At 43.0% G+C, this 21,026-nt stretch overlaps 4 protein-coding genes across 4 annotated transcripts; 1 reads left to right on the top strand and 3 right to left on the bottom strand.

Moving 5' to 3' along the window:
* Window positions 1-6,503: 6,503 nt before the first annotated feature.
* Window positions 6,504-7,543, bottom strand: LOC108913385 (proline-rich protein 2-like). Its single transcript, XM_018718935.1, has 3 exons — window positions 7,330-7,543; window positions 6,584-7,264; window positions 6,504-6,508 (listed from the first exon to the last, which is right to left on the bottom strand). The coding sequence occupies exons 1-3, from the start codon at window positions 7,541-7,543 to the stop codon at window positions 6,504-6,506; spliced, it is 900 nt and encodes a 299-aa protein (XP_018574451.1).
* Window positions 7,544-9,217: 1,674 nt separating this feature from the next.
* LOC108913383 lies at window positions 9,218-10,132 on the bottom strand. Its single transcript, XM_018718934.1, has one exon. It carries the CDS (start codon window positions 10,130-10,132, stop codon window positions 9,218-9,220), a length of 915 nt encoding a protein of 304 aa, XP_018574450.1.
* A 1,007-nt stretch (window positions 10,133-11,139) lies between these two features.
* LOC111692232 lies at window positions 11,140-11,877 on the top strand. The gene is made up of 2 exons (XM_023456104.1): window positions 11,140-11,674; window positions 11,734-11,877. Exons 1-2 carry the CDS (start codon window positions 11,156-11,158, stop codon window positions 11,875-11,877), a joined length of 663 nt encoding a protein of 220 aa, XP_023311872.1. The 5' UTR covers window positions 11,140-11,155.
* A 1,924-nt stretch (window positions 11,878-13,801) lies between these two features.
* On the bottom strand, window positions 13,802-14,563 carry LOC108913382. The gene has a single exon (XM_018718933.1). It carries the CDS (start codon window positions 14,561-14,563, stop codon window positions 13,802-13,804), a length of 762 nt encoding a protein of 253 aa, XP_018574449.1.
* Between the last annotated feature and the right edge of the window lie 6,463 nt (window positions 14,564-21,026).

The following is a 21,026-nucleotide window of genomic DNA, read 5'->3' as shown; positions in this document are numbered from 1 at the left end:
CGTTTTGTTGCTGAGGAGGCACTAATTGCACATTTTGATGTATGAGAATTATGTTGTCCGCCATTAGTTCTTCTCGTGTAGTATCGCTTAAAAGTCCACAATAACTCATCTCCATTTTTATTTAAAATAAGGATGCGGAAAATAACTTTAACAGCGTGATAAATTTTGATCTAAAGCATTAACTCAGATATTTTATATATACTTTTCGAAGGTTTTATAAAACTGCAGACATTAGTAATAAATGTAATAGTACACATTTCCGTTCCATCTATGTTAGTGCTATCAGGTCACTGTAATTATATAGTAGGTACCTGGAAAGCAAAAAAAAAATTCCGTACAGTATAATGACACTTTGTCTTCTAAAATTTGTGGTGTTCACAAAATTGTAATTTAATAATTTATTTTCTTTAAAACTGCAAAGCAAAGCAAAATTGCAACTTGATATTCTATTTCCTCTTAAATCGTTAAGTCGGTAAAATTGTAACGTGATATCTTGTTTCCTTTTTATTACAAACATGATGCAACTTTTTCTATAAAATCACCTTCAAATACCCATGAAAAATACCCTGAACACCATAAAACCTCACATGCTTGGATTTCAGTTGCAATACTTAATTATATTTCTAGCAAAATAGTTATAAATTTGATGATACAGCTAGCTAGGTCAATAGTTCATATTATTACCTTGGATATTCGTAAAACAATTACATTTTTTGACGGAAGTTTTTAAATTATTTCAAGCTTTTGCAACAAACAAATAACATTACTTAAGAGGGCAATTTCTGCTACCAGGGATATTTTGGCGCTAGCATCACTTAAAATTATTAAATTTCAATATATAGCTAGGATAAGAATCTCGCTATACAGCGGTAGTATAATATAAAGTCAATATAAGTATGACTTTTGAACAAAAGGTGTCACAGGCATCCCGTGGAATTAATTCCAACTCGTAATACATTTATGTGTAACGTCGGTTGCAGTTTAAATTGACATGACGGCTTAAAATTTACTTCAATGTAAAAACTTGGACAAAAAACGGTTGACTCAGTTTACCTACTACTTTCCATTTTTTTGAAGCTCCACGCTTCTGCTTATTAGTTCAAGCATTATAGAGAAGTACTTACAGAAATTATTACCTGGAAACAAAACATATGGCCGTATAGGAAATTAAATTTTAAATTGAGTTTATTATTCTTTAAACTCAATCCAAATTGGCGAACCGTTAAATATGTTCTCATTTTCTTTTCTTTTATAACTCGTTTACATTTACGTTCCTATATACTTGCTATTTACTGCAAGCGTAGCCCACGGCAAGCCAAAAAAATTCATTTTTGAAAAATTTAAATATATTATTTTTCGATATATGAATTGTTTGAAAAAATGCGTTCTCGAAAATTGGCTAGATCTTCTCAGCAGTAACGATTTTCGGTTTATTTTCTTCGTAAGGAGTTAGTAGTATAGCAGTGAGAGAATGAAGCCACTTCAAGGTCACCACCGGGCTGCCGCCATCCGGAGCCGGCACCAGGTCTCCAGCAGCAGCAGCAGCTCCAAGGTCACGCTGAAGAAGTGTCAGTGGGGTGCGGGGGTGGGGGATCTGGATTGCAGATGCAATGATCAGGAGATCGGCATCGAGGAGCGTGACGTCAGAGGCGGCGCCAGGTGCGTGCATGAGCAGCGGCGGGGGGCAGCGGGGTGCAGGCGTGCGAGGGGGCAGCAAGATGCGGGTGTGAGAGGGGGTATCTGGAATGCAGAAGAAGAAGCCGGGGTCCGTCGCACCAGGTGCATGCACGAGCAGCGGCGGGGGGCAGCGGGGTGCAGGAGTGACGGGTGGCAGCGGGGTGCCGGCGTGCGGGGAGGCAGCGGAATGCCTGCGTCAGGGGGCAGGGAGCAGGGAGCAGCATGAGGCAGCAGGCGGCCGGAGTTGGCCTGCGATGCTGGAAGCCGGTAGCGGGCGGCGGGGGGCGGCAGCGGTACCGGCGACGGCCTCTTGGTACCAATATTTTTGTTATAAGGTAGAACATATAAGAACCGAGCGCGCGCGCGTGGGTTTAAGATAATAACATGATGATGTAACTTTCCTGGAATATGGCCACAGCTGTGTATGACTAATACCAGATAAGACGTTAATATAAACAAAGCGGAGGCTTCAGATAAAAATTGACTAAAAGTACTCATGGTAAAAAATATTATTTAAAAAAATAAATCCCGTGTCGAATGAAATATCAACACTATGAGTTGTTCAGTTTAGCGTTCGCTTTGAGATATTGAAAATTGTTTGTACAGTTTTATTTTTTTAATACAATAAACAAATTTGCCCCGGCTTCATATGGGAACGTCACTATAGCATAAACAAATTTTGATCATATCATTATTATCGCATAAAATAATATTACACCGACAATCGAATATTTACGTATAAATATGAGTTGTGAAAGGTTAGTTTATGCTATTATTAGTGTATGCATATACGGGGTGTCCACCGAAAGGTGTTTTAAATGGATTTTACATTTGAATTATTGAAAAAAATAATAGCAGTTATCTTTTATTGTAGAGGTTGGCATGACTCACGTTCTTGGAAAACAATGATGACGTCATCACCATTTCCGGCCCAGGTGTTGTTTTTATTACAGTTATGTAAACAAAAATGTATGATTTATTACCTTTTTCTTTGAATTTTGTCTGGCTTTTAAGCAGTTATGTAAACAAACTTCAAAGGCGGTATGCGCAATAATTTTTTCTCGGAAATTGATATATAGATGTATTTCTTGGAAAATACGTGACCAAAGCGTTGTTTATATTACCCTTATGTAAACAAATATATAATTTATTACCCTTTTCTTGGAATTTTGTCTGGCTTTTAAACAAGTTTCAACATGTAGCTGTGGTCCTGGTGTGGGGACTTGTAGATAAGAGGATAATAAAATATTTCAAGTTGCACAATATGTGCGTAATGGATTTAACAGCTCAGATTTTTTTTTTGCTAAACGAAAATTTACAAAACTAGATAAAACAGCAGACTGGAACGTCTTCAGCTCATTCTAGTTTGAGACTCTGGAAGTATCGAAATAATTGCTAAATAAAAAACATGTTTCTTTGTAGCAGAGTGTTATGTCCGGGATAACAAATAATGTTCAGACTAGCCTTTAACAACTTTATTGCCTGACAAAACACAACGTATATTATTCGATTTGTATGAACATGTTAGGTTAAGGTTAAGTTTTTCTTCTTCTGCTTCTTCTATTCTTGTTCCATAGGTAGGAGGTTACATACACAACACCCCTCCCCTTCTAGTTAGTATAATCATCTAAATACTTCGGTCTTCGACGCTCTCTAACAGACCCTTGTCATCAGAAGGACTACTCACGTTCATGGGTTGGGGAAGAACAGTCGTTGACAAAGGCTCTGGTCCTAGCATTGGAGGTTGTTCTTCAAAATTTACTTCTGCTGCTGGAACTGGTATCTCAGGTGGTTGCGGGAGTCCATTTTGGTCCTTGGGTGAAGTTACGAGCAAATACTTGGTCTCCCGAGCCAAAAGTTCTCAAATCCCCTTTCACATCCATTGATTCTTGTTTGTTTTTCATATCCATGATGAAATTCGGATGAAGCTTGTCAAATACAGTGTTTATTCTTCGATTCATTAATAACTCTGCTGGGCTTCGTCCTGTAGTCGCATGTGGTGTTATGTGTTGATGCAATAAAAATCTGGATATATTAGTGTGTATATCTCCAGACACCTTCTTTAGAACTTCTTTAGTTGTTTGTACCATTCGCTCTGCTTGCCCATTTCCTGCAGGGTGATATGGGGCTACTCGAGCATGTCTAATGCCGTTTCGTCTAAGGAATGTTTGAAATTCTTCAGAACAAAACCAGTCGCATTATCTGATACAATGACATCGCATAATGAGTTGCAAACAGTTCTCGCAAAACTCTAACAGTTGATTCCGTGGACGTTGAGGGAACTTTACGTACCTCTAACCATTTGGAGTATGAATCCACAACGATTAAGAATATATTACCATTTACTGGTCCTGCATGGTCAATGTGTAATTGGGACCAAGGAGCCGTTGACCATTCCCATGGGTGTACGATAGTCTTCTTTGATAAATGTCTTGATTGCCGACACTTTTCACATAGTTCGACCACTCTTTCGATGTCCTTGTCCAGCCCTGGCCACCATACATATGACCTGGCAAGTGCTTTCATCTTGACAATGCCTGGATGAGCTTCATGAAGCAGGTTAAGTATTTGTCTCCTCCCCTCTTGTGGAATTATAACTCTTGTTCCCCACAGAAGGCATCCCTTGTAAACTGATACTTCCTTTCTGTGTAGCCAATATACTTGACAGTCTGCAGGAATTTCACTTTTACTCATTGGCCATCCTTTCAAGGTCCATAATAGCACTTTAGATAAGGTTGGATCTTTTGATGTGCCTTTTCCAACTTGTTCAGCTGAAAACAAGGGTTCCGGATTGTTTTCCAGCATTAGGACATCGTAAGATGGAGGTACTTCTTGTTCCTTGCAATCTAAAAGTAATCTGCTTAAGGCATCGGCATGGGGAATATTACGTCCAGGAACATAGATCAACTCATACCTATAAGCTGATAATATTAGCCTCCATCTGAGCATTCGTGGCGATAAAACTTCGGGTATTGGTTTGTTTGGTGCCAAAATTCCTAATAGGGGTTTGTGATTGGTGCGAATTTAAGTAAACCTTCCAAACATAGTTATGGAATTTCCGGACACCTACGAATTTGAGTAAACCTTCCAAACATAGTTATGGAATTTCCGGACACCTACAATGCATGCAAGTGCTTCTTTGTCTATCTGAGTGAAATTTCGTTCGGTAGTGCTAAGTGTACGACTATGGTATGCGATGGGCACTTCTTTTCCATTTTTATCAATTAAACTAAGCATTGCTCCAACTCCGTATGGGCTGGCGTCACATGTTAAAATCTTGTTCATCATAATGTGCTAAACAGGCATCAGATGACAACAACTTTTTAATTTTGTTAAACGATTTCATTTCTTCCTGCTCCCATTTCCATGGTTTATCCTTGTGTAGTAACTGATGTAATGGTTCCAGGACGGTTGCTTTGTCTTTCAGGAATAGATGATAAAAATTTACCAAACCCAGGAAAGCTTGAAGTTCCGTTTTACATGTTGGAGGTCTAGCTTCCCGTATTGCAGCAACCTTCTCTTGTGTTGGGTGTATTCCATTAGACGATATTCGAAATCCTAAAAACTCAACTTCGGAACTCAATAATACACATTTCTCTTTCCGCAGACGCAGACCATCTTCACGAAACCTTTGAAATATTAACCGCAGTTTTTCCTCTAACTGATTTTCTGTTTCAGCCACTACCAAAATATCGTCAAAATACGGCAGTACCCCAGGAATACCAACCAACCTATTTTCAATAAATCTTTGAAATATTTGTGGGGCAGTGGAAATACCAAACTGTAATCGGGTGACTCTATATGCACCCAGATGAGTAATCATTGTCTGTGCATCAGCACTTTCAGTATCCACACTCAGTTGCTGGTAGGCCTGGGACAAATCCAACTTTGCAAAAACTCGTCCTCCAGCTAGTGCCGCCAACATTTCCTGCACGCATGGAACGGGATACACATCTTTACGTAATGCTAAATTTACTGTCTGACTATAATCTCCACATATCCTAACCTCATTGTTTGGTTTGATTACGGGTACAATGGGTGTGACCCATTTAGGATGTGCTACTGGTTCCAAAATACCTTGTTCCTGGAGTTTAGCTATTTCTCTCTCTACAGCTGGTTTCAATGCAAAAGGTACTCTTCTAGTTCTCATCAACACAGGATTGACGGACTTATCCACATTGAGATTGATTGGGGGACCTTTGAATTGGCTGTCCACGAACGCGGGTGGCTTCCGGACCCGTTTGGCGATGGTGACGTGGTTGGGGGTATCCCTAAGAATCCCCAGGACACGCTGGATGCGTGCAGGAAGCGTTTCTGCACGGCCGCGGCTGCTTCTGCGGATGTCGGGTTCGGCTCGCATTGTGAAACGATAGGTGTAGGGTTCCCCTTAATTAATAAGTAAAGGGGAACTTGTTAACGAATTCTTTTTTCCCTATTTTGTGGAATGGCAGACCAAGCCGTGCCACAAACTGAGGGGAACAGCTTTAATATACCCCGAAGGGTCGCTGATACTCAGTACTACTACTATTTAAAAATTGGTAGCGACTACTCGTCACTAAAGGAGCGGTTATTCAATTCAAACACTATAATATAAGTGTGAAGACCTACTCAGAGATGCTTCTCGTGGCAAGTCTCGACTGAGAGTGAGCTACCGAGGCAAAACTCGGCGGTTATTTAATGAATAGCGGTCGGACTGCGTACTGGACGTCGAATGCGTCAAAAAGGCCCCTGGCAGGAAATCACGGGGCGTAATGTTGGATTTTTCTTGCGTCCCGTGACACCCCCGGGGTTTCGGAAGAGCAACTTTGAGTGTTGGTGTTTTGTATTTATTCTATCAAGAAAAAATGGTTAAATACATGGCAAAATACAGTATATAGAATAATAATACATATGAAATAGTTGGTACTGAAAAATAGGTTAATGTATGTTAGAGTGTCTTTGGCACTGGGGGGGGGGGGCTGTCCAACGCTGGCTGCTCCGGTAGTCCGGCTGGCGGCTGGTTGGCTCTGCTGGGGGTTGGCCGACGTCCCTGGCCTCTCGTGGGGACGTGGCTGCTGAGTCCTCTTGGTGGGCGGCGGAGAAATAGCGACCATCCTCACTGGACGTCGCTTGCTCCTTATATCAAGGTGTCCGGGAAAATGCTGGGCCGGTCGTTTGGTTGGACCGCCTACAGCGGGTGGTGGCTGGCTCGGGGGTTTGGTCTCTGCATGTGGCCTAGCATGGCTAGGGCCTGGTGTCGCCTCAGGATAGGCTATCAGTGGACATGGAGGGCGGTCGTCGTCCAGACGTTGGACCCGTCCATGGTCCGTAGGTTGCCGTCCTGGGTGGCTGGTTGGCTTTATTAGCCGACCGGGGTGGAGACCGTCCTGGTCTTGGGCCTCGGTATAGGGTAGTCGTGACTCTGTTGGCCGGTCGATGTGTGGACCGTCCTGGTCCTGGGCCCCGACTTGGGGTACCGCTGGCTCTATTGGCCGGCCGGGGTGCAGGTCAACCAGACCTTGGTCCTCGGCTTCTGCGGCTTCCGGTGGTGGCATCTCGTCTTCCTCGTCCGAGGAGACGTCATCATGGACTGGATTGCCCGGTGGTGCTGGGCTTGTTGGTCGAAAAGGAGGGTCACGGCTTGAGTGCCCTGACTGGTGACGGTAGTGTTACCGCAGGCAAGTTGCACCTGGGTAACATAATCGCCCTGGGTGGCTGTTGGTTGGACAAGATAGGCTCGAACTATGTTAAGGGCGGCTCCAGAATCAATTAGGGCGGTGCATCTCTGACCTTCCAGGTAGACGGTCAGACGTGAGAGTTCGGCATTGGCTGGGACGACCTCAGTGGTAATGTTGTTAAGGTCGCCGACAAGGGCTTCAACATCCATGTTGTCGAATGGGTTTGGTTCGATTGCCGAGAGAGGCGTTTCAACAATCGGACCTGGATCTGGGAGGCTCACTGCCTCGGTGGCTGGGCTGGAGCCCTGGCTGAGGTCTGGCTCGGACCTGCAGCAGATTGGCTTGGGGCCGGACGGGTACTAGTGTTCGGTTGAGCTTGGATGGCTAGGGTCAAAGCTTGCAGAAGCTCGACGGTGCTTGGCGTAGAGCTCTGCGGTGTAGAAGGTCCAGGTTGGGACGGTGGTCCTCGATGCTGGTAATTATGGAAGGACACCTCGCTGTCCAGCAGAGAAGGCCTCAAAGGCACTTGTGGTGGGGTACCAGGTAGGCACGGTGATGGCTCCTTGTCGGATGGTTTTAAATTTTTTTTTTACAAAAATGGTCTTCAGACCTAGGGTGGGCCTGGTGGACCTGGAGCGGACCTAGTGTGGGCCTGGAGGACCTGGAGTGGACCTGGTGGACCTGGAGTATGCCTGGTGGAGGCTTGGTGGACCCTGATGGACCTGGACCAGACGTAGTGGACCTGGATCGGACCTAGTGTGGGCCTGGAGGACCTGGAGCGGACCTGGTGTGGACCTGGTGGCCCTGGAGTATGCCTGGTGGAGGCTTGGTGGACCCTTGTGGACATAGGGTGGACGTAGTAGACCTGGAATAGGCCTGGTAGTCGTCGAAGATGCTTCGCTGGGATCGCACAGGCTCCCTTGCCTGTGTAGGTAACCTGGATATCGGTTACTCAAGCCTCACGTGCTGGGCGCCATGTCCACGAACGCGGTGGTTTCGTGGACCGTTCGGCGATGGTGACGTGATTGGGGGTATCCCTAAGGATCCCCAGGACACGCTGGATGCGTGCAGGAAGCGTTTCTGCACGGCCGCGGCTGCTTCTGCGGATGTCGGGTTCGGCGGGTTCCCCGTAATTAATAAGTAAAGGGGAACTTGTTACGAATTCTTTTTTCCCTATTTTGTGGAATGGCAGACCAAGCCGTGCCACAAGCTGAGGGGAACAGCTTTAATATACCCCGAAGGGTCGCTGATACTCAGTACTACTACTATTTAAAAATTGGTAGCTACTACTCGTCACTAAAGGAGCGAACAATTAGAGGTTATTCAATTCAAACACTATAATACAAGTGTGAAGACCAACTCAGAGATGCTTCTCGTGTCAAGACTCGACTGAGAGTGAGCTACCGTGGCAAAACTCGGCGGTTATTTAATGAATAGCGGTCGGTCTGCGGACTGGACGTCGAGTGAGCCGCAACCTGCTGTTCAAAAAGGCCCCTGACAGGAGATCACGGGGCGCAATGTTGGATTTTTCTTGCGTCCCGTGACATGGCCAAGGCCCTCCTTAAATATATCCGCGAACTCTTTAGTTAGTTCCTGAATTTTGCTGCTCTCCTCACGGACAGTTTTTACTATACTAACTTTGATTTGCAATGCTTCAAACCAATTTCTGCCCAGTAAATTGGCTCTGTCGGACTTCGCTACCACTAGGGGAAGTACTGTAACTATGGGTCCTAACTGTACCTCTACATCACACATTCCTTGCACTTCGATAACTTTACTCCGATAGTCCTTTAGACTAAAACTTGGTGTTGTTAACCGGGGCTTATTTTCTGGAAACACACTGTCGAATGTTTTATTCCCGATTATAGTATATGCTGATCCAGCTACAACTTTATTTCTTTGCTATTAATTTTAAGTGGCACCATAAAATCCTTTATCTCTGTCCCGTCCTTTATGACAAATATATCATAGCTTGGGTGGATAGCTTCCGTTGACTCTGCTTCCACCATTTGCACTTGCTTCTCTTCCTCTGCACTTATCGCCTTCTGGTTAGCAGTTTGTTTTTTCTGGATCTGTTCTTTTCTTATGCCTCTTTTCTTGGATAGGCATGCTCTTTCAATATGCCCTTTTTTCTTGCAAAAATTACAAACAGCATCCTTGAATCGACAATCTTCTGGAGCATGCATGTTCTCGCCACGGAAACATGTTTTACCATTTTGCTTGAATTGCTTATTTTGAAACTTGTTTACACTGTGAGTTGCTAGCACCGTCGTCTCTCTTAGAGCAGAGACACTCTGCATTGCCGTTTCATGTGCAAGGGCCAATTCTTCGGCTTTACTAAAAGTTAAATTTTGCTCTGCCAACAGTCGACGCTGTAAATTTTCATCCTTAACTCCGCATACGATCCGGTCCCTTAACATTTCCTCTAATATAGATTCATTAAATCCACAGTCGCCTGCTAGATGTCTTAACTCTTTAATATATGATGCCATATTCTCTTCCGGTTTTTGATTTCTACGATGAAACATGAAACGGCCCACTACTGTAGAGCATAGAAAATGTGCTGACAGTTTCTCGGTTATGACCGCCAAATCTACATCAGACACAGCCTGTGGTGCTATTAAAGAGTGAATGATGTCGTATGTGGATGGTCCACATATACTCAGAAAAACAGCTTTCTTCTTGGTTTCATCTGTGATTCCATTTGCAGTTATGAAAAACTGGAATCGCTCCATATACGTCTTCCATTTAAGCGGTTCGCCGGTATTGAATGGTTCAATTGTACCCAGCAAAGCCATGATTGAGATTTTCTCGTCTTTCCTCCCTCTCGGTTCGATTCACAGGGCGAACTCGACTGCGCTGATAAATGTTATGTCCGGGATAACAAATAATGTTCAGACTAGCCTTTAACAACTTTATTGCCTGACAAAACACAGCGTATATTATTCGATTTGTATGAACATGTTAGGTTAAGGTTAAGTTTTTCTTCTTCCGCTTCTTCTTCTATTCTTGTTCCATAGGTAGGAGGTTACATACACAACACAGAGAAACATTCGTTAGAACTAATCAAATAGAAGTGGATACAAAATATGAAATATCCGACATCAGCATTGTCTTGGGAAAGTTTGGATCTCGAGTAATAGTAATAACACTGACAGCGGGTAACGGCAGTTCTGCAAGCTATAAAATAATAATTTTCGAACTTTGTTGAGTAACGGAAAAGAATATATGAAGAGGTTAAATAAATTCCTGGTAAATATCCAATGTTTAAAGGAAGACTTGACGTCTGCATTGAGATTGTGAGGAAGATACGTAATGTCCACATCACCGATCAAAAAGAGGGTCCAATTCAACAATCATACCAACACCCGGTACATATTCCACTAGGCTTACACCCACAGGACAGCTATAGGTGTTGATGCAATATATCGAGTCTGATTTCAAGAAGGGATAATAAAATTCTTATATTATCGAGCCTGTACTTGGAAACGAAGTTAATCAAATTTAACCTCTTTAATATGTATGATATAAATATTTAATAAAATAATTAAAATTATTATCTTTTTATTTTCCCTTTTCCCCATTAAAATTAAAAATAAATAAAAAATCTGGTATATTTTAAACTCATTTATGAAATCAATAAATTCAGTCCGTACGATGACAAGCGCATACTAAATTACGTCACCACAGACACGATCCCGTGGGGATATAATTACCAACAAGCAGTGACTTGTTCGATCACTCTCATGGAGTTCTAAGTCGAGATAAATAGCGATATATAGTAAAGGTTAACATAATTCGTCTTTCTACCGTTGTTCGCGATGGCCGACTTAGACATTCAATTGCAATACGAACTTGTTAAATTTTCACAAAAAACTTACGAAGATTTCCTTCAAAAAGCTATTTTTGACGATAATTTTCAATTAATTGACAAAATTCTGGAAAAAATCGTGATTCCCGACCGTGCAATATATTGGCTAGCTTTGCGCGATAAATGTAACATCGGGTTGATGAAAAAAATCTTTGCCAAAAAACTTCAATATGATATATTTATCGAACAACTGCAAAATATTTTCCAAAAGGAATATATGTCTCATATTAGCCTCGATATTTTACGTCAAATTATAAAGAGTCATTATCCAATATTAAATTCATTTAATCGGTATTATTTGGAAAAATTATTGGTCAACGGTGATCCGTCATTGGTTGATCGACATAGTCAATGTTTCTCGGCAAAAAATATTTTTCTAAATTACAAAGAAATCGATTGGTCAATAGATAAGGCCGTTTGTGAGGCCGCCTACTTTACTCAATATAATTTTTTGGAAACTTTGCACCGGGTAATTAAAGAAAATAATTTAATTTTTAAATTAAATGTAAAAACTAATGAAACACATAGGCAGCTGATGGTATGGCTCCAGGAGAACGTCTCCAAGGGTACCAATGGTCAAGGTGTTGGATGGTCATCTGGCCCAGACAGCAGCAAATGGCCATCAAAATTAGTTGGAGATTATTCTCAGACATTATATATGTTAAATANTGAGGACAAGTGAGGACAACATTGAGGACAAGTGAGGACAACAATGAGACCAAGTGAGGATATTCATGATCAGCTAAAATGGGTTCGAGATTAAAATTTTATATCTGGAATGCCATTTTGTGCTTAGTTCACCTTTACAATGATTTTTTACTTAATACTCGGAAATATGAAGGCTTGATGAGAATAGCCAGAGGATGAATAACCATGGTGACTGCTTTTAACTGATAACCTTAAATGACTTATAAATGATGTCAATAATTTTCGATGCCTTAAGTGATGCAAAAAAGAGAGAAAGCAATAGTCTGTTCGTTACTAATAGAGAAAAAGAACAGAGACCCATTGATTGGAAAATCAAAACAGAATAAACAGATGGGGGCTTACGAAACTAAAATATTAAAATAAATACAATTATTATGTTGGTAGGAGAAGTCAGATAATATTTGAATAAGTCATAAGTTTAAAAAAAATATGTTTAGTCAAACCAGAATATGCTTACCATGCATTTAAAAAACAGTTACTATACTTTTACTATAGGTCGGTGATGTATCTAAGTGATATTCGAACTTAGTGTGATGTACATGATGTTACTTTAGAACAAAGCCTCGTACATATTACGTTGACTCAATCAGATAATTGTCTTTATTGAACATATTTGAATCAGTTACTTCAGGTAACATACAGTGAACATAGTTATATTTTATCTCAAATATTCATAACTTGATTCAAAGAAAAACCTTATAAAATTAAACTATCTAAATAAGTAATCGTTTTTTCTATTATATATATATGTATGTATATTAATATGTATATGGTAAATCATTAGTCCAATGAACTATGTACAGGATATTATGCCTTATATACACTTATCATCAAGATATCAATACAATTAAACGTGAGAGTTTTAAATTAATTCTTTCATTTTGTACTTCGGCTGACTAGTGTCGGTGAGATGTAATTTGCTAGACAAGAGGGTCATGTGACGGATGAATGACACTCTAAACAAATACCAGCTGCAACGATCTAACAGGTCTCCTGTAATCGTTGGTTTGTGTCCGTTTTACATAAGAATCAGTGTTAATTTACGACATTCGTCGACGTGAAACATCTTACCATATAGTTACATGCAATTATCAATTTTATGTGAATATCTAAAAAGTTATTTAAGATATCAGAATGTTAGTGAGATACTAAAAATATGAAACAATAAATGGTGATAATCATTATGTATAGAAAGATGAAAGAATAATTACATAAGCAGTAAAGTGGATATGATTCACTTTTAATTTATTTGACTCCCCTCTCTCCCTCCACCACTTCTCTCTCCCCACCCCATCCCACTCACTATTCGAGAAATGAAACACACAGAGTTCAGCAATATTTTTCCACTTTATTTAAAATAAATAAATACAATCATCAAGCTTATCCCTATTAACAATATACCATTTATATATAGCATACACATTCTGCCTAGTGCAGCATAAATTATTAATTTTATGTCTATTACAATGAAATTTTAAGCTAGATAATATTAAATCTGTTATTCTACTACAGCCATACGGCTCCAAGTCAATAATAATATTATTAGGTAAATGAGGCTCCAGCCATCTCTTTTTCTCCAATCCTTTCACGAGGACAGGCTGCTCTTCGCCTAACACACTATCGGATATGAAATCTCCGAGTCCACTGTACGGTAAATTATCCCACGATGACGACCATCTAAGACCATGTACGTAATTCACAGTCCAGTCGATTTGGATTTGTACACTCTCCCTGAGATGTTTATAGGGAATCTTGGGCTTGACTATTCTATTCACACAGGATCTGTCGTTAATGTTAAAAATGGAAATTTCCTTGCACGTGAAAGCCAATTCTTTTTTGTATTGAAATCCCTGCAAGTCGATTATGTACATAGCTGCTGATGCTGCTACTAATAAGTGCGAACTATGCTCGTCAGAGGGTTATAGTACACGATCCTATCGTGAATTATAAGACAAAAGGCTGCGGTCTCATTCGGGATATTGTCATTAGTACCGAATTCCAACCTAATGTCCACAGTTCCCGACTTTAGAACTTCATTCCGACAGGAACAATCGACGACTATCAAAGGAGCCATATGCTTGTACGTATATGTAGTTAGAAAAGGCTCACTATCCTTCTGATAGTATGAATGTTGGAATTGGGCATACATGTCATACAGGATGGCATAACAATTCTTTGAAAAATCCACATTAAAGTTATCGTACGGGTACGAATCGGAATTTAGAAAAACCTTGAAATTGGTCAAATTGCAATGATCAAACTGGCTCATGGCCTTATCAATCTTATTCTTACGGGCCACTTGGAAGCCGAAAATTATGAATCGAGGCTTCTCCAGCTGTGAAGAAGTTTTTATGCTCCAAGTATGTGTCCGGGTCTCGGTAAGCAAGGGGTACTCGTGCAGTTCCCAGCTACGGAAAGGCACAGCCAATTCTACGTTTCTGTCGATATATTTCAACAATTTCAAACGTTCCGCATCAGCCACCGATACGTGTGGCACCTTCCACGAAACACTCTGTAGTTGTACACGGAGACCCTCATCGTCGCCAGCAACGCCCACGATGGCGTTCGTATCAGTGGAGCCGCGATAAGTACCAGCTCCTGTCTCAAATTGACGATAATTTTCTGGAAATCTTCCCCGAATCCCATGCATACCCTCAGAGGGATGCATACGTCGAATTTGCCCTCGGCATCGATGAAATGGTCGCCGACAATCCAGCCGGCATTTTCCAACTTGATGCTTTCATTTTGACTGATTGACGCGTAGTTCTACATGATGGTAGTGAGGCCGGCGTTTCGCGATCTATCCACAGGTATACCATTCAACTCGTATCGGATTTCGTCGAACAGCAGCAAAATGCCCATCCTGTTGAACTTTGCAGTCGCCGAAACCGTGCCATCAGCTTTGCACAGTCTACCTCTGATATACAGGAGACTATAATATGGAGCCGTATACGTATCCTGCTGCTGAATCGGGATGCGGATTTCATCGTTGTTGTTCAAGTTCGTCGCCGAATACGGACCGTGGGAACGCTTCTCGAAATTTACTATGGCGTTATCGAAGAGCGGCTTCTCCAACATGTTTAGAATATTAGAATTCATTGTGAGGTGGGCAGTAGCACTTTGTAGCCCAGAGAGTACAAAATCTTCTTGTTTTGCGATGTGAACACTTGAAACGTCACAGGTAGACTAATTGATTTCGCTCCAGGTGAGGCTTTTAAAGGTTTTCGGCTGTGACCGACGACAGCGAGCCCAAAGCCACTCCGGATCCTAAGTCCCATTCCTCTTCAGGTGCAGTCTTATCGTGATGACTTCTCCACGGAAATTGATCAAATCCCCGTCTTGATCCACTATTTTAATGGTTACACCCTCGATGCGACGCTTGTTGACCGGCAGGTAGATTACGTTGGCAGGAAAATATATTATTTTATAGCCAGGACCGACTCTCGGGAAAAATTCGTGTAAGACGTTGACCGTTAATGAAACTGTTCGAAACGAGATTGCACTCCACACAAATGGCGTTGACTTTTTGAATTTTAATAGGATTATTGGATTCGTGAAACATATTCGCTTTTAATTTACGGTTTTTATATCCCAATAATCTACCTATACTGTAGGGTTTGTTGAAATTAATTGTCGTGTTGGCTTTAATTTCACACTTTAACGTATTTTTATTGGATTTTATGGAAACAAACACTAAATTATCGGGGAGATTAGTATCGGGAGCGGTGAGCTCGGCTAAATTACTATTTATGTACGTATTTATATCTCGTAGGATCCCTCCGGTATTTTTATAACTTTATCAGCATCACCGTAATAGAAACGATTATTCGTAGAATCAACATTCGGTATGGAGTGGTAGGCTAGAAAGTCCGTAAGCCCGATTACATATTTAGCATCGTCCTCGAGCTCAATAGGCGGGTAAAACTGCGAACTCAGAATCGATGAATCACCCGATAACGTAAGCGTATATGACATATCAACACACACGTGCACTGTTCTGCTTGGATGACTCACGCCGACTGACCGTGACTTTATAAGCGTGACTCATTATATAGAAATTTCAGACACAGATGTCCACAATTCACCGTATCATACGTCTGGTATTGTTTATGATTATATTTGACGCGACATGACTTTAGATATTTTAATAATTCCACAGGAGATCTCAAATTACCGAAACTATCGAAATATACGGCTTCAGGTCCTCTCTTGTAATATGCCGTCCAATGAATACCTGCACCGCTATCACTGTCCAAATTCAAGATCCCGCACTCGTTTTTATGTACATTTTTAGGTAATCGGTCCCTCATATAGACGCCTCCGAAGTGTGGAATTTCCAATAATTTTGCGTATTTAAGTAAATCTTGATCGGTGAGGGCGCGATTCGGTAGTTTTTCTAGTCATTTGCCGGCTTTCTTGGTCTTGTTACAACACTTCTTCTTCGTCTTATTCACATACAGGCCAAGTCCTTGTCGATAGGGGCGTAGGTAGAAACCTTTGCCGAGAGCTATTGCCTCCATTTTTTGTTGTGACGTTGAGATTCTTTAAGCTGGGTGGCTGCATTCCTAGCATCGTTTACAGCCTTGGCGATGCCCGCAGCTCCACCAGACAGAGCACCGAAAGCGCTAAGCTCCGCGAATATGGGAATCAGAGGCAGGACACCGCCGGTCTTTGGAATTGGAATTACGCGGGCCTTTGGATGTGATATGCCTCCGGTGGAGGCCTTCTTCATGCGTTAGGCTACTCGAACTGCCTTCTTCACGGCATCCTCAACGGTGCCCGACGTACAGCTTTGCGAATTTTATCGGAAACTTTGCGGAATGTTAGAGCCCACCGGATTTATTCACAGGCTTCTTCCTCTTGGGCTTCGCGATCCTCCAACCCAATTTAACTTTAGCAGCCATGGCTCCGGCTACTCCTGCAGCGGCTGCCCTCTCAGCCAGTGAGGAATATTTCGCGAACACCCTCTTCAGAGCTTGATGGGCTAATTTCCTGTCTGCTACGTTTCTGCCCGCCACGTCGGACACTTTAGTGTACTCGTTGTCGTGGTCCTTGCATGTGTTATCAAGGTCGTTTATGCCTTGGTCACCGCGAGCAAGGCTCTTGGCCAACTTGGTGCCGGGGCCACAGAAACGATACCCGAGAATATGCGCTTCGAAAGGTAACTTGTTGATCAAAGGATTGAAAAGTGCCATGTTACCTGTACTACGCACGCGAACAAACTAAGGTGCGCCAGGTGAGAGCTACCTATTTATAGTCGATGCACACCTGTCTTTCTGTTAGTATTGACCATACGCTTCAAGAAAGAAGTTGCGGCAGGTGGCAGTCTCGAAATCGAAAACATCGATTGTAACGGTTCAATTAAATTTATTGAGGATTTTAATTAAAACTTAAGGACGGCTGGTATATATTCTGTTTAATAATGTTTATGGACCTAAGCCATAGGCAACATTCATTACCTTTCTTTTATGGCTACAAATCTAAAGCCGTTTAATATATGAGACTCGCAAAAAAGGTAACGACAGTTTTTGGAATGGGGAGATAGGTTTTTACGTTTTCGTACGGGCTATCGCTAAGGTGCGAGTGTGGAAAATTTTCTGCTATTTCTTAACGCTTGTGTTACCCAAAAAGGGGATTTTGTGTCAGGAAATTGGGTGAAAATTGTGTTCCTTTGATGCATTTTGGATAGTACGTATCTTGGAACTTTCTGGTGGAATACAATTGCAGCATTGGCTGGATCTTAGTGCGCCTTGGCGATTGCAAAGTCAGGCCGTAATATCTAATTTCCCTTATATGATTACTGGGATACTAAATAAGCCACTCTTGTGGTGCAAGTATTGTAAAATTATCTTGCATAAGAAACGATATAAATTTCAGCAATAGACACAATACAGTCTGACACAATTTGTCTATTTCAAATAAACTTGAAACAACTTCTATTGTGCTACCAGGGATATTTCTAGTTATTTGCAAAAAACGACCCCCTGTGTTTTGGAACCCTATGAAACTCTATGGAACCCTCGCACTTTAAGTATTTGTTAACGTTTCGAAAAATCTATGTTTTCGTCTCCTGAACTTTTCTTTATTTTCCGTTTTAGTTACTTTGACAATTTAAATTTGTTTGCTGTTTGTTTCCATTGCTAGAGATATCATATGTTGTTTATATGTAAAGTATATGAGACAGAATGAAGGAATATATTCAGAATCAGCTGTAATAATAAGTCTGGCAGAAATGATAGATTTAAAGCAGAAAGTACAGGAAATAATAAGATACAGAGGATATGAGATGAGAGGAGAGGCAACATTTTGATTAAAATGTGGAATGAACAGGAATTGTATGTAAATGACAGACAACTGGCTAAAGAAATTGAAATGGATGTACATGGGAAATATGGGCATATAGGAGACAGGAAGATGTAGTTAATTTTCAGAGAAAATTATTATTGTAAAGTTGTATTATAAAGTTAATATTTTTATTACCTACATTAACTCGGGAATCTGCAATAGAATTACGAAAATTGTCAGATGCTATGGTTAAACATTTAAGATTTTAAAATACATTAGGTCAAAATACTGAAACATGGTATGTCATGATTATTTTTCTGGTAACCAGTAAATTGGATCCTGTTACTTATGGCGAATGGGAAGAAACGGAAGCTAGGGATAAGCTCCCAACTTTAGAAGAATTTAAAGTTTTCCTTAAAAATAGAACTGAATTGTTAGAGTCATTGGAAGGTAATAAACAAACTAAACATAGGATTCCTGACTACCTAGTGTATCGCAGGGACCGAAACAGACACGGCGGAGGCGTGGCCCTGCTCGTAAAAAGAGGTATAGATCACCATATGTTGCAGGTTTATCAGCTAGAAAACATGGAAGCCGCCGTCGTATCGATCCGTACTCGCAGGTACGCAGACATCGCCGTGGTGACTTGTTATCAGCCCCCTCAGCTCCCGCTCACCGATCACGATTTACGCGCGGTCCTGGAGACGTGGCCCCAAACCGTAGCCATCGGGGACTTTAACGCGAAATCGCCCGAATGGCACAGCACGACCACCACCACGCGTGGCATGGTGCTTCTGCAATTCTTGCAGAACCACAAAGACGTTGCAGCGTATGGACCCGATGGACCGACGTACTACGGTGCAGTTGGAAGACCAGACGTATTGGATATCGCTTTGCTCAGGGCAATACAGATGGCCGCTGACCTAGCGACGTACTACGAGGGGCGACGAACCACGCTCCTATTCTCCTAACTCTAGGAGACGAGCGTACCGGCGAGGACACCGTTGCCAAGCGGCGGACCGACTGGGGCCTATTCCGCGCAGAAATGCAACGAATATGCGCACACATTCCGGTCGTCTGCGACGCGGCGGACCTCAAGGCTACCCTCGCGAGCCTTGAGACGGATATCCACACCGCCTTGGAAGCCAGCACCACGGAAACGACGGAGACTAATCAGGGAAAGACGTGCGGCGAAAAGAAGAGCCACGAGGACAGCACACCCCCGGGATAAGCAGACGTTAAACCAGCTGAACCGGAGGGTAAAAGCGGCTCTAGAGGAGCATTACCAGGACTCATGGCAACGACATCTGGAGTCACTGAACTCCGAAGACAGCAGCCTGTGGACGATGCAACGGGCGCTGAGGACCACCCGGAAGCCTATGCCTCCGATTCACGGAGAGAACGGGATCGTCTACACTAGGTATGAAAAGGCCGAGGCACTCGCCGACAGCCTTGAATTACAGTGTAGGTTAAACCTTCTCGACGGCGAAGACGAGGACCATGCCGACGAGGTGGAACGACGCGTACGGCGCTACAGACGCCAACCCGACAGGGACGACATTAGGCCGGCGACACCCGAGGAGGTGAGGGACATCCTGCGGCGCCTCAACCCCCGCAAGGCACCCGGATGCGACTAGATCGGAAATCGAATACTCAGAAAGCTCCCCCACAAGGGAGTGATGGCGCTGCTCAACATCGTCAACGTCATCCTGAGACTGCGAAGATTCCCCGCCAGGTGGAAGAAAGCCGACGTCATCTTCTTCCCGAAAAAAAGTAAGAACCTAACCTTTACTGCCAGTTACAGGCCCATCAGTCTCCTGCTGATGATGAGCAAGGTAGCGGAGAGGATCATCCTGACCAGACTGCGTGAGAGCTCGGACGAATTGCGTGTCATCCCCGACGAACAATTCGCCTACTGCAGCGGACACTCAACGGAGCAGCAGATACTCAGGTTAGTAGAACATCTGTCCGCAGGTATCAACAACCGAGAATCCACCGTGGCAGTCTTCCTGGACGTCGCCAAGGCCTTCGACAGGGTCTGGCACGATGGGCTTCTGGCAAAGATGCTCGACTTTGGCTACCCTGTCGGACTAGTCAAACTGGTGGAGTCCTTCCTCAGAGGCAGGAAGCTGCGTGCAAAGGTGGAAGGGGCCCTATCCACCTATCGAGTCGTCGAAGCAGGCGTCCCCCAAGGAGCCGTGCTATCACCGCATCTGTTCAACATCTATACATCCGACATGCCCAGGATAGAGCGCACTACCATGTGCTTCTACGCCGATGACACCGCCATAACGGCCCGTTCCCTGAACCCCGATATGGCGAAGAGGTACCTCCAAAAGAGCTGTAAGCCAACTAGAGGACTGGTGCAACAGGTGGAAAGTGGCGATCAACCCGGAAAAAAGTCAAGTCAAGTACCTAGGATCGCATGCTGACGTGGAAGCCGCACGTCGACGTTGTGACGCGCAAAGCGAGGATGGTGAGGGCGGATTTTATCCGCTTCTGTGTAGGGACAGCCGTCTCTGCCAGGAATAAGCTAACCCTCATCAGAGCAGTACTGCAGCCACAGCTGACGTACGCTTGAACTGCGTGGGGACACGCAGCGAAGTGAGCACCTAGCCCAAGTGCAAGCCGTCGAGAATATCACCCTCCATTGCGCGACGGAGGCCCCTTGGTTCGTCCGCAACAGCGACATTCGCCGGGATCTGGGATTCATTTCAGCCCTGGAAGTGATCAGAGAGCGCGCGAGAAAGCTTTTCGAGCGCGCCGAGATTCACAGCAATCCGCTGATCCGGAACGCGGTGGACTACCGACCAGAAGAAGCTGCCGGC

This window comes from Anoplophora glabripennis, unplaced genomic scaffold (assembly GCF_000390285.2).
Source record: "Anoplophora glabripennis isolate ALB-LARVAE unplaced genomic scaffold, Agla_2.0 scaffold1161, whole genome shotgun sequence".
NCBI classification, from domain to species: domain Eukaryota; kingdom Metazoa; phylum Arthropoda; class Insecta; order Coleoptera; family Cerambycidae; genus Anoplophora; species Anoplophora glabripennis.
Note: the sequence above shows the minus strand (reverse complement) of the source record. Positions and strands in the feature narration are given on the sequence as shown.

Coding starts and splice junctions, on each gene's coding strand:
- LOC108913382 (XM_018718933.1), bottom strand. CDS start 14,563: ATGCATGGGATTCGGGGAAGATTTCCAGAAAATTATCGTCAATTTGAG.
- LOC108913385 (XM_018718935.1), bottom strand. CDS start 7,543: ATGGATGTTGAAGCCCTTGTCGGCGACCTTAACAACATTACCACTGAG. Junction 7,265..7,329: donor CCAGGTGCAACTTGCCTGCG/GTAACACTACCG, acceptor CAACAAGCCCAG/CACCACCGGGCAATCCAGTC.
- LOC108913383 (XM_018718934.1), bottom strand. CDS start 10,132: ATGGCTTTGCTGGGTACAATTGAACCATTCAATACCGGCGAACCGCTT.